The following is a 12560-nucleotide window of genomic DNA, read 5'->3' as shown; positions in this document are numbered from 1 at the left end:
GAGAAGAAGGGGGAAAAAAAGGGGGGGGGGGGGGGGGGGGGAGAAGCACCACAATGCCAACTGAGCTGCAGAGTAAGCTGAACATGACTAACACGAAGAAGGGGTAGAGCGGCTGGTGTGGTTAACACTGCATGTCACACCCAGGGTGCAAAAGGAGTGTATTTCTGTTTAGGTACAGATATTTGTCTCAAGTTCATCTTTAATTTCAAAGTTATGTTCATGGAAATGTAAACATAAAGATAGGAAAACTGTCCATCCTTTTTGACCCTTCTCTGAAGTGAAGGAAAAATGAAGTTAAAAGTGATTCACATGCTCAAAGAAGAACCCAAGTAGGGAGGAAGGACGCTCTTTACCTTTTACTTCTTCATCAATTCATCGGCAGCAGAGACTAACTTTCTGAAGCAGTACTCACCGCTAGTTGGATTTTTTGGTAAATCTTTTTCATGCTGAAAGATGAAAGCTTTAGCTTACTTCCCAGTGAGCCTTTATGGATGTGCTCAATAGTCCAAGAGGGAAACAGAGCTAAAAGCATCACGGTGAGCTGCACAGCTGTGGTGGAGCTGTGGATTCCCAGCACACTTTGAGACACACGCTCACTATTATTCCCCACTGGGTCCCTTGCCCGGAGCAAGGCACAGAAGACCCATCAACTCAAAGCATGCAGTGAAACAGAGGGAGCTAAACAGAAAGCATCACTTCTTTTTGTTTCCTTGTTTAATTTTCCCAATTGTATTTCCTGCATGTCTGAAGCACAGTCAGAAGGCTGAGCGTTGGAAAATGGCAACAGGGATTACCTACAATTAATCACCAATTACTGCTGCAAGCCTCAGATCAGAACCTGTATTTCAAAAGAACTTTTTTCTCAAGCTACACAAATTACATCAGTTACTGGGGCCCTAAGGACCAGCCTGCTTGGTCTTTTCATAATTGAACATTTGTATAGTAGTTAGGACAGGATGCCACTGTCCAGAAGAAAAAAGTTTGTATTTCAAGATCACTTCTGACAGTCCATCATTCTCTTCCAACATAAGCAGACAAAGAATGTGACGGATAGCAACTAAAACCAGCTCCACGACAGTAAGGACAAGGAAATGAATTGTTTCTGGAGCCAAGACTACAGGGCTTCTAAAATTTCACCCATATTCCTCCTTCCTATCCCCCAAAACAAACTTCTGAGAAACCCAAGAAAAGAGAAAAGGAAACATTTTAGCAATTGATGCAAGTCTCATTTTCCAGAAACAGAAGACTGCCTGCACAGAATACGAACACAGTAATAACAAGCTCTTCCTGTTGTTGAAAGAAAAAATTGAAGAACTAGTTAATTCATAGATTCGTAGAATGGTTAGAGTTGGAAGGGACCTTAAAGAACATCTAGTTCCAACCCCCCTGCCATGGGCATGGAAAACTTCCACTAGAGCAGGTTGCTCAAAACGCCATCCAGCCTGGCCTTGAACACCTCCAGGGATGGGACCTCAACAACTTCTCTGGGCAGCCTGTTCCAGTGCCTTACCATCCCCACAAAAAAGAATTTCTTCCTAACATCTAGTCTAAATCTACCCTCTTTCAGTTTAAAACCATTACCCCCCGTCCTATCGCTATACTCCCTGATGAAGAGTCTCTCCCCATCTTTCCTGTAGGCTGCCTTTAGGTACTGGAAAGCTGCTATAAGGTGTCCCCAGAGCCTTCTCTTCTCCAGGATGAACAACCCCAACTGTCTCAGCCTTTCCGCATAGGAGAGGTGCTCCAGCCCTCTGACCACCTTCGTGGCCCTCTTCTGGACCCTCTCCAACAGGTCCATGTCCTTCTTATGTTGGGAGCCCCAGAGCTGAAAGCAGTACTCCAGGTGGGGTCTCATGAGAGCAGAGTAGAGGGGCAGAATCACCTCCCCTCAACCTACTGGCCACATTTCTTTTGATGTAGCCCAGGATACGGTTGTCTTAATTGCCTTATGCTGCTACCAGTGATGGAAAGATGGCCAAGTGAAGGATATCTCTGAGCCCTGATGACTGGAATCAGGAAATCATGGAAATCATCACATGGGTCTCCCCTGCCCAGGTTTTCATCAGACACCTCCTTTGATCTGGTAATATCTGAGAAAGGGTACTGAATTCCTTGGACTTTGATCTGAAACGATATTGATGCTTGGATGTTATTAAGTTTAGGAAATTTGTAATTGTCCATTGCCTTTTTTAAAAATCACGTTAAGATCTGGCTGGCTATTTTTTTTTCATAGTTTTCCACTATGTTTGTTGAGCTCAAAAGCCAAGTAAAAAGGAAACTTGCTTTCCATTACAAAGGGTTAGATTTTAAAATTACAAAATTACTTCTTAATTAATGGCATAAATAAAGGATATTTTCTAATTTGCAGATCTATCTCAAAGAAGAAACTGCTGCATTACTGCCCTTGAGGAAGGTGCAAAAAGAGAGTAAAACCAAAGGGGTCTGACATTGGCATTTCAATACTACTGATCACATTGCATGTGCCACAGCTCATTACGACAGTGCAAGAAAAACAGTACAGAACTAGACAATTTGATTTGCTTTGTTTCATTTTGCTTCCATATAATTTAACTACTTATAGAGGAAGTACTCTTGAAGACATTAAAAACCAAATTGCATTCCAAGACAACCAGTAAAACAGACAAGGTACAGTACTACGATACTGACTCCTGTAATTTATCCACAGATTTCTACCACAGCATTCTAGACTGCACATAAACAAACCAAGGAGAGGAACTAAAAAAGACCAAACAAACAAGCTGTAATTCCATACAGAAACTGACAAAGGCATACTCCTTTTAATGTTAACGTTCAGAGGAAGATTATAGAAGACCTGCAAGTGAATAAACTCAAAACAGGGAGCAAAGTATATATTCATGGCTAATTTTATGCTGGTCAGGAAGAAAGGTCTGAGAAAATGTCGGATTTCATTGAAAATAAAATCTGATCTCTCATTAAAATACTTCTTACTCTTAGACTTGGAAGGCTCTGCTGCAGTAGTATCTGCATACGATGAGCAGAACAACACATTATTCATGGTGCATATTTATCATAGTGAAACTGCAGAGATACAAACACATACAAACAAAGGATGCCTGCTGCTCTCGGAGGAAAACCTTTCCTAGATTCAGGAAAGGTACATCGAGAACAGAAAACTTAAATGTAACAAAAACATCATAGTTTCACCCCTGGGAGATTATTTATTTTCTCATGCTGGGCTGTGAACCAGCATGCTGACATTCCAAACTGAGGGAAAACACTGAAAGGTATGTAATGCTCACAAGTCCCAAACACCCCGCTGCAGTTTTTTAGCTGGGAAGCGCTGGCCTAGTAGCATGCCACAGGTGAGCATCTTAACACTTATTTTGCCATCACTGCTGAAAAGATGAAGAAACAGAAAGATGCCCAGAGAAATCATACGCACAGAGGACCACGTGAATACAGATCTGTCTAGGACCATAAATACAGATGTAGAGCTGCATCTTTTGACTATTTCATTTCAGAAGGAAAAAAAACAACACAAAAATCCCACAAAACTAGACAGCAGCACTGTCTTTAATCATCTTGCCAGTCACTGCCAACTGTGCAAGCAGGCATGCTGTGTGGGACTGGGCTCTGAACGCCGGAGGACACCTCCATGACAACGTGCTGGCAAGCAGACAGACAGAAGCCCGTTCTGCACTAGCTAACCGAGGTATTACAGGCAGGCTGGCTCTGTGCACAGCTGCCCTAGACACCTGCTCAAAACACCTGCAGACATAGCTCTGAGGCCCACAGTATTTCCTGTCCTGGTACAGTCGCTCGTGAATCCATCCTTTTTTACATCAGCCTTAAAATTCATATCCCTGCTGAGCACTCGCTTCTGTAATGACCGTCACCTTGCTGGGTGAGAGGAATTACGAAGTAAGACATAACGCAGTACAAAGTATCAGAACCGCACAAGGATTTGGGGCTGTTCCTGGAACCCTGATTTAGAAATAAGAAAAGTGAAAGGTGCAAAGAGGGACCGTAACAAATGCCTGATATCAAATTATTTACTACAGATTAAGAATATGCAATTTGCTCAGCATTTTTGTTTTGCTAAGGAGGCACAAGACAGACCCATTTATACAAAGGGTAATACAATAAAAGAAGAGATTGTGCAATTTACATTTAAAAAACAGCAAGCTAAGCAATGAGCTTAAGTTAACAAGAAAAACTGAACTAGGAAATCAGGGGAAATGGTTTGATGGCAAGGCCAAGTGGAAAGAACAGTTTCCTTAATGAGGTAGTTACTGTTCACTAGCGGTGCCCAAAGCAGGCATTTACTGACTGGAACAGACTGGGTAATCTATTTGTTTTGGTATGCTCTGTTTAAGATAATGTTGTTTCTTTTGGAGGATCTTGGGTGGATAGCAACATTATGCCTGGATTTAACTTTGAAGAAACCTCTTTCTTGCTCTGTGAGGAATAAAACCTTTTTAAGGCAACATGAAATAGAAAAAGCCATCTCTACGGCATCATAAAGCTTACTTCAGAAAATAAAAGCTTGAGAAGACTCTCGTTTTCCAATTTGCCTTTTCTAACAAAACCCTATGGTGGGAAATGCAGATCAATCAAAACCTGAAAACAATCACTAAGAAAATATTTACATCCCCACTGTCTGTGATCTGCCTTCACAATTCTCAGGATATAAGAATTTGTCATCTTCTGAAATTAGCAATAGAACAGAAATGAAATGGGGTTGAGAGAGGATCAGCGAGAATTTAGAATCTCACTTCTCATTTACTGACTTCTGGACTTCAGCTATCTATTTGCTGACCTTTTTTATCCCTTACTGCCATGTTCTCTCTAGCTTGGTTTACTCAGAGATTATCAATTCACCATTAAGAATAAAATGCCACTTTTCCAAGACATTACTTTAAAGTTTAAAAGATTTTGACAAGTCACACATCTCTAAGGATTTGACAGGTAAAGCTTTCTATCACAAAGTAAAATGGTAACAGAGATGTTCAATCAAAATATGCAAACAAAAGTCACTTATCCCACCATCTAGAAATCTAAGAGTAAATGAAATAATACCCAGAGTAAATATCAGCCCTAGAAATTCAATCTAATGGTACATAAAATAGGAGGTTTTCTCCTTTGCTATTTGTTTGCTTGGTGGCTTGGATTTGGGGTTTTGTTTGTTTGTTTGTTTTGTTTTTAAGATCAAGAAATCTTGTAGCTATTAGTTGCTTGCAGTTCAGTGGAATAATTAACTAGAAAAACATGGCAACGTTCTACAGTGGATCTCTAATCAGAACTTGAAGCCTAAAGAAATTATGCGAGAAAATCCCAGTGCCTACAGAGTCAGGAGAGAGAGAACCTGGTTGAACTAACTTCGGCTCAAACAGAGTCCGTAGGTATCTTGTGGAGACTTTCACTTATCTTGTATTCAGATACTTCAAGTGTACTATTAACGTGAAACTACATGTCTCCCACTGGTCATGGAGAAAGGCAGCAAGTCAGAGCTTGGGCTGAATATCCGTTTGACTGCTGAAAGGAGGGAAAAAAAGTGTCCTCTTGCTCTCCATTAGTTTGGAGAGTCCCTGAGATACTGCTGACTGGAACACACAGACATCACAATATAAAGGCACAAAGGAAAATCCATTGGCCTCAACATAACCCTTCTAATGAAATATTTTGCAGTGTTATTTCCACTTCCAAAGGCCCTTAAGGTCAGCTTTGTGCTGAGACCCGGAAAGGCAGCAGGAAGGATAACTTGAAAAGATCCAGAGTTGCCATCCTTTCATCATCTAGTAAAAGAAATCCTTCCAAATAATTATTTCCAAATTTTAAAAAAAAGTAAAATTTTAGTGTCTCCTGCAAGACTTCTGCAGGACTGATGTTAAACTGTCACATTTCCTATTAGTATCAGGCTAGCTGAAAAACACTGCACTGTTTTGAGCTGCCCCGAAGACAGCATCAACAAAAGTGTATATAGTCCATGTCTCAGTGCAACATACTGTTAACTGTGCAAAACCAATGTCCAGAAAAGTTCTACTGTCCTTCGAGATGAAGTAAAACAGCACTAGGATTAGGAGAAAAATAATTAAACAACACAGACCAAATTCACTGTTAGGTAACAATTTGAGCCATTCCTGGTTTTCTAATTGGTTTGTTCAGATTAACAGACATTCAGAATTTACCTAATAAACAAGTAAATAATGTCAAATAATGCTTATTACAGCAGAGACATTCCTCACTACCCAACACTACTTCTGCAGTGTAGCGTCAGACCGACAAGGCATTCCTTATTGGCCTGGAACAACAGTGGTAACAAAATGAACAAAAAGGATGCCATTATGGAGATTTTTTTTAAAATCTAAATTCAGTAGGCCATTTTTTCCTCTCTTTTATCAGCACACACGACTTGCAAAGATAAGGATTGGTACAATTAATGCATTAAACTCCATCTGCCACCTACCTACCTCATTTAGAAGTCTGAAATACAGGTCTGTTGTAATTACATCTGTAAAGCTAGTACGGAAACTGTATGAATGACATCCTCAGTCAAATTAACAATGATCATCCACAAATACCAGTGTCCAAAAAGATTGGACAGACAGTTTCAACAGCCAGCAATTATGTTCTGCACAGATGTACACCAAAATGCTTTGCTTCTCCGACACCATGCAGGTGGAAGTGAAAACGGGATTTTCCAGCCTTCGAAAACGCAAAGAATATAGTTACATGTAGCTATTTGTAAACCAAGAGACGAGAGGGTTTCAGCACTGACACACTTTCCACTCAAGAGCAATAAAGCAACGCTCTCTCAAGAGAAAGCTGTGCGTAGCAAAGCCTGCAATTCCTCTCCATCAGATCTCTCCTTAGCATAGAAGAGGTCTAGATCATGTAAAGCACATTTTAATTTGTTGTATCTTATCTCCCCCTCACTTCTTTGAGGAAAATAATTAGACTGCTAACACTGAGACAATCTCCATTACTCGCCAAATTGTGGTGGCTGAACCAAAATGTTGACAGCATTAGAGCTTCTTCAATGAAATGGATAACCTAAATGATAAACCCTTGTTACACCTCGTTCTTGGAGGTGGCCTAAAATCGTTTTTATGAAGCTTTTCAATGAACTGGCGGAAGACAGATGTCTAAAATAACAGCCCCCATGCAACATTACACTGACTTCAAGTTTGTCAACATTTTCAAGCAACTGGAGGGAAACTAACTGTGTAAGTGCTGGTAAGTACAACTATAAGTGTATTTGTTGTTGAAAGGCTCCCTCACAAGGCAAAACATAAGATTATCCTAAAGCTAATGTAAGAAAACATCCTGTTGAAACAGCTTCTCCAAAGAGACTGTATCACAATAAATCCCAAGTTGGCCCAGTATTCCAGTTTCTGAAGAGGACCTGAACAGAGCAAAGAGTCCATATTCTTCAATACATATGTATGCCAATTAGGACTTTCAAGAAAAACAACGAAAGCACAAACCAGTGAATTTATGCCCTGAAATGCAGTTAGCTTCTACAATTATTATCCTAAACATTTATTTAAATACATTACATTAATCTACTGATTCCGTTATTTTGCCTCGATAATATCGAACCAGAACGTTCCAACATTTAATTACTATTTATTTTGTGTGTACTATGTTTTGATTCTAATGAATGCTTTTTAGTTCCTTCAGGGGTCATCTTCATCCCTGAAATATTTATCAGGATCAACTATGCCTTTTGTTGCCTTGAATAAAAATCGTGTACCTGAAGTAGCTCATATTAAAAATCAAGCCATAAAAGCAACCAAAATACCACTTAGTGCAAAAAGCTAGTTCCTTTCCACAATGTCATCAGCAAGATCCTTTTGCCCTTTGACATATGTGCAAAACACCTCCAAACCAAGTTTTCTATAATTACAGGCAGAAATAGCATCATTGTTTCACTCCCTCCTTTACCTCAACTTTTTCAGACTAATCCAACATCAGAATGTCTTCATATAAAAAAGATCCAATGAACACAATTCATCCTTTTCTAAGGACAAGTGCAAGAAATAATTAGTGTTTTTGTCACACTAGCGTGTGCTCCCACTATGGGCCAAACAACTGCTCTGCACTAAGGGAAGGAAAACATTTTCAGGATGCCTGTAAACGCTCACATAGCTTTAATCAGATCAGAGAAACAGTGATATTATCACAGGTATATCTACACTGGCAGATGTTCATGGGATTATTTTTACACATGATTTTCTTCCATTCTCAGTCTCTGTAAAACTTTCAAATTCCTTAACAGCCCAATATTAACCACTTTGAATATGCCCGAGGCTGGGGTTGGCTACCTTTGCCTTTTACGATGACCTAGCACCGGAACAGGTCGTCCAGAGAAGTTGTGGATGCCCCATCATTGGAAGTGTTCAAAGTCAGGCTGGATGGTGCTTTGAGCAACCTGATCTAGTGAAGATGTCCCTGCTCGTGGCAAGTGGGTTGGACTACATCATCTTTAAGGTCCCTTCCAACCCAATCACCATGTGACTCTATGCCATGGGACTACTGGTCTTTCTTATTGTTGATTTTGGTTGTTTTCTACTTCTAGTTCACTGTTTCTTAAACCCTCCTAAACCCTCCCCACAGACAGGCAGTGCTGATCTATTGGTAGATTTGTAGATGAATCTCCTGCCGCATCAGTTTTTGCTATTGGCCATACCTCAGTTTCTTCCTATTGCCTGGTTGTGGCAGACAACAATTTAATTTGCCAAGGACTGCAACACCTGAATTTAAATAGAAACTAAGCTAAACATAATCTCTGTATCACAGGCAAACTGCTACAATCGAACCAAGTCTGATTTTAAATTCTGAAAACCCCTCATAGTGCTAACTGCTATAGATCCTGCATTTAACATTCAGATTTAAGCAGCATGCAGTAATTATGGCTTAGAACCCCATATTTAAAATGAAGCAGCAAGAAAAACACCAGTACATAAAATTTCTTGCAGCTGCACAATGCTTTAAGCAGAGTCGAAAACCTGAGAACCTGCAATCATTACAATATTGAAAAAGTTTTGACAGTATTTCAAACATTCGTTACAGTTCTTTGCACACATTTTGCTCATATCTAAGACTACATACACTCAGGACTAAAGAATTAGCAGTGTGAGTTTAGCCCAAGGTACATACATATAAAGTAGATACAGAAGGTACATATATAAAAGGTGATGAACCTCTTTGGGCTGTGCAGAAAAGCATTTTCCAATCTTCTTGAAAGAGTATGCAATAATTGATGAATGAAAGATTATCTACTATTTTACTGATAACTTTTTAAAAACTAGGTTGAAATATGCAAAGACAGATCTTATTTCATAAGTCACTTCCTCACTTAATTTTACACTTAGCAGTGTGTCCAATATAATTACTCATTATAAATTGCCATATGATTGAATTTTTCTCTTTATCCAAAAAGCATCACCAACATCTGATGTTCTACCGATTAGAATCCGGCTCAATGTCTGTAACGGAATTTTCCACAAAAAAAAAAAATCCTGTGTGAATTCTGAGAGAATGACTACAGGAAGAGAACTGTAAATATTTCCATACCTTCTCTAAAACTGGGATGGAAGAGGAAATAATTCCTCAAGACAATCTTAATTATATGTATACAAAAATGAATCATGCTAAATTTCAGTGAGACTTTCAGGAAGTGCGGTGGGATGCCAGGGGGAAATTATGCAGGACACAAAAATAACCATTTCTGGAGAGTTAAAGAGTTTATGCAACTTTTCCTGTGAATTGTCTTCCTATTAGATTTTTAAGATAAATGAAAAACAATGCCAGAATATTAATAGAAAGTCTTAAAAACCACAGCAGCACTGGAAAAGACATAATGCTGAAGGATAAGGCAACAGCATTGATGACTGTAAATCTTCCCAAGTAGTCCTGACACAGGAGCATGACTCTCTTACAACAGTGAAATTGATGCTGAAATTTAGTTATTTATTTAGTAAATAAATTACTCTTTCAGCAAATATTTCTAGAAAAGTAAATCAAAGACTAAGCTATAATAAATTCCTCAATCCTAGGAACTTTTAGATTCTTAAGAGGCAAATTCTGATCAAACCCAGTAACTAAAGACAGATTTAGTGACTCAAAACACCTGCAACTAGTGATACAGGATTTATGTCACATGCCCAAACCAAACCTTCTCTTTCACATTCAAAGTTAAAGAGTTGGGTTTGGAAAATCAACTACAGTAATGAGAATAGCCTGGCTTTGCAAGCAATATTGTAATAAGTCTCAAACCATGACTACTGCACAGGATTAAAGGCAAATTAATCATTTTCAGAGTGAAATAATTACTGTGCAGACCACGTATTTGTTTCCTCCCATGTCAGATAAAATTGAACTGTAGCTCAGCAACTAACATATAAGGAAATTAACACTGAAGCTTATGAGATGCTGCATGACAGAAAGAAGCAAGATGTCCATAATTCAAACTACTAACATCATCCAACAGGAGATGTGCTGATCGTATGTGGAAGACGGAGATGAGAAAGTACCAGAGCGCAGCAGCAACTCAACACACAAAGAAGTAATAGATATTAATATTTTCAACAAATGGGTAATGAAGCAAATGAAAAAGGCATAAGAGACATATAAGCGATGACATGAGAATACGTGGTAAGATGCATAAAATTTGATTAAAATTCATGGAGGAGGAGCAGTAGTTTGAACTAAGTCTCCAGCTGGATTCCACCATGGCAAAGTTCATTAAATATAATATTGCATACTGGTAACTATCTACCATAATCCTGAAAATCAATTAAAGATGACTAGCAAATGCTGACTCAAGCTGCACAACTGGAAAAGGTTGTGCAAGTCTGGAAGGAAATCTCTGGAAAGAAAGGAAAACGGAATTGGGGGGGTGGAATAAACAAAAAAAAACCCACTAAGGAACCAAATTACAGCTGGTACATGAGCTCACAATATATTAACACAGGATGAAGATCCCACCAGCCCATGGTGTCATTATAGCCTTGACAGTGATGCTACAATCTTTGGAATCCTGTGTGAAACAGGACAGCTAGAACATTTGTGCACTTAATTCAAAGCAGCGAATGGCTGAAAATAGCTGGAGAATTTGAGTCTTCCATTTTATAGGCCTATCTTAGATTATTAAGCACAGCCCTTCACTGCATCAGCAGATAAGCCGAAAAACATAGTTCTTGATGTGTCCAAAAAAATCTCATTAACAAGAGACACAGAATAAATCTTAACAGGACAGTTACTATTTAGGCATTTATTTTAAAATACTTTTTATTCACTGTCACATCCTTTCCAAAGGGCAGGCTACTCCCTCTAACACACCAAGCTTCTTACACAGCTTGCTGAAAGAACCAGAAACATTATGTCCTTTTCACTTCCACGCCACGTTCAGCATCTTGAGACATCCCACTCCTCTGAAACCTACTGCTGGGCAGCTAACTAGCTCAGCCTTGCACTGCGCCGTCTTCCAAACCGTCCTTCCTCCCAGTGTTGGCTTCTTCATCCATTACACAGAAAAAAAGGATTACTTTCTAACAACTTCTATATTTGCATTGGGTTTGTGTGGCAAGATTTTGGTAGGGGAGAGGGGGCTACAGGGGTCTCCCAGCCTCCTCCATGTCCCATAGGGCCAATGCCAGCCAGCTCCAAGATGGACCCACAGCTGGCCAAGGCCGAGACCATCAGCGATGGTGGTAGTGCCTTAGGCAATTAAAACCACATCTAAAGATCTACACTGATGGCTGTAAGCACTGAAGGTGCCTGGGAGGTCACAGCAGAAGGTGAGAGTCGGCCCAGCTGCGTAGAAAGAAGGGAAAAGGAGGTTCCTCTCTAAAAAACTCTGTACAGTAACTAAAAATCAGAACACGTATTTCTCAAGATGGTAACTTACAACTGAAGCGCTGATTAAAAGAGGTAACTTAGACATATGGAGATAAAGATAGCAGTGCCTGGTTGTATCAAATGGTGCCAGAAAGATTTTTAGCACCAGGGGATTTTTGTTTTGTCTTTTCTTGGTTTCTTTTCCTTCTTCAAAAAGGGTGGATATTTTCCAGTTCAGTTTATCTCTTATGCCCAGGCAGTGGATTTCAACTCCAGGAAAGCTGGAGTAGGAGGAAGCTGTTTCTAGAACGTTTGGAAGTTCACAGCCTTTGAAACTTAAATTTCCTTGCATCTGCATTAAAAGAGATCCTATGAATTTTTTAAGCCATACAGAAAACAAAGAACGTAACTTACCTCATAGTAACTTCGCACAGCATTGCAAAATGCTTCATCTGCTACGATTTGCGTCTCCCCATTCAAAAAGGCCTGGAAACGTTCCCTCAGTATCTGTAGCTGCTGCTTATTGAGCTATGCAAGAAAAAAAAAAAAAGGAGAGGGGAGTGAACAATAATAAATGCAATTAGCCTCGAAGTAAAAATATGCAACACCTGGAAGCTGTGAACAGGGGAGAAAAGGCAAAGGTTCCCTGGCCACCTGGCTCCCTAGTGAGTCCCAGCGGGGCAAGCCAGGTTGCTGCAGCAAGTCATGCATGTGCTCAGCATGCAACCAAACCT

The 12560-nt window shown here is 39.7% G+C and overlaps 1 protein-coding gene across 1 annotated transcript in view; it reads right to left on the bottom strand.

Annotated features, from left to right (window-relative positions):
- Positions 1-12560, bottom strand: part of CADPS2 (Ca++-dependent secretion activator 2) — a 346061-nt gene that overhangs the window by 238760 nt on the left and 94741 nt on the right. Inside the window, exon 3 of the mRNA XM_009883694.1 lies at positions 12241-12354. Within this exon, the coding sequence (XP_009881996.1) occupies positions 12241-12354 (114 nt within the window). The remainder of the gene's footprint in view (positions 1-12240; positions 12355-12560) is intronic.

The sequence above is a fragment of the Charadrius vociferus genome, unplaced genomic scaffold, assembly GCF_000708025.1.
Source record: "Charadrius vociferus isolate BGI_N301 unplaced genomic scaffold, ASM70802v2 scaffold43, whole genome shotgun sequence".
Taxonomy (NCBI): Eukaryota; Metazoa; Chordata; class Aves; order Charadriiformes; family Charadriidae; genus Charadrius; species Charadrius vociferus.
This window is presented reverse-complemented; position numbering and strand designations above follow the sequence as displayed.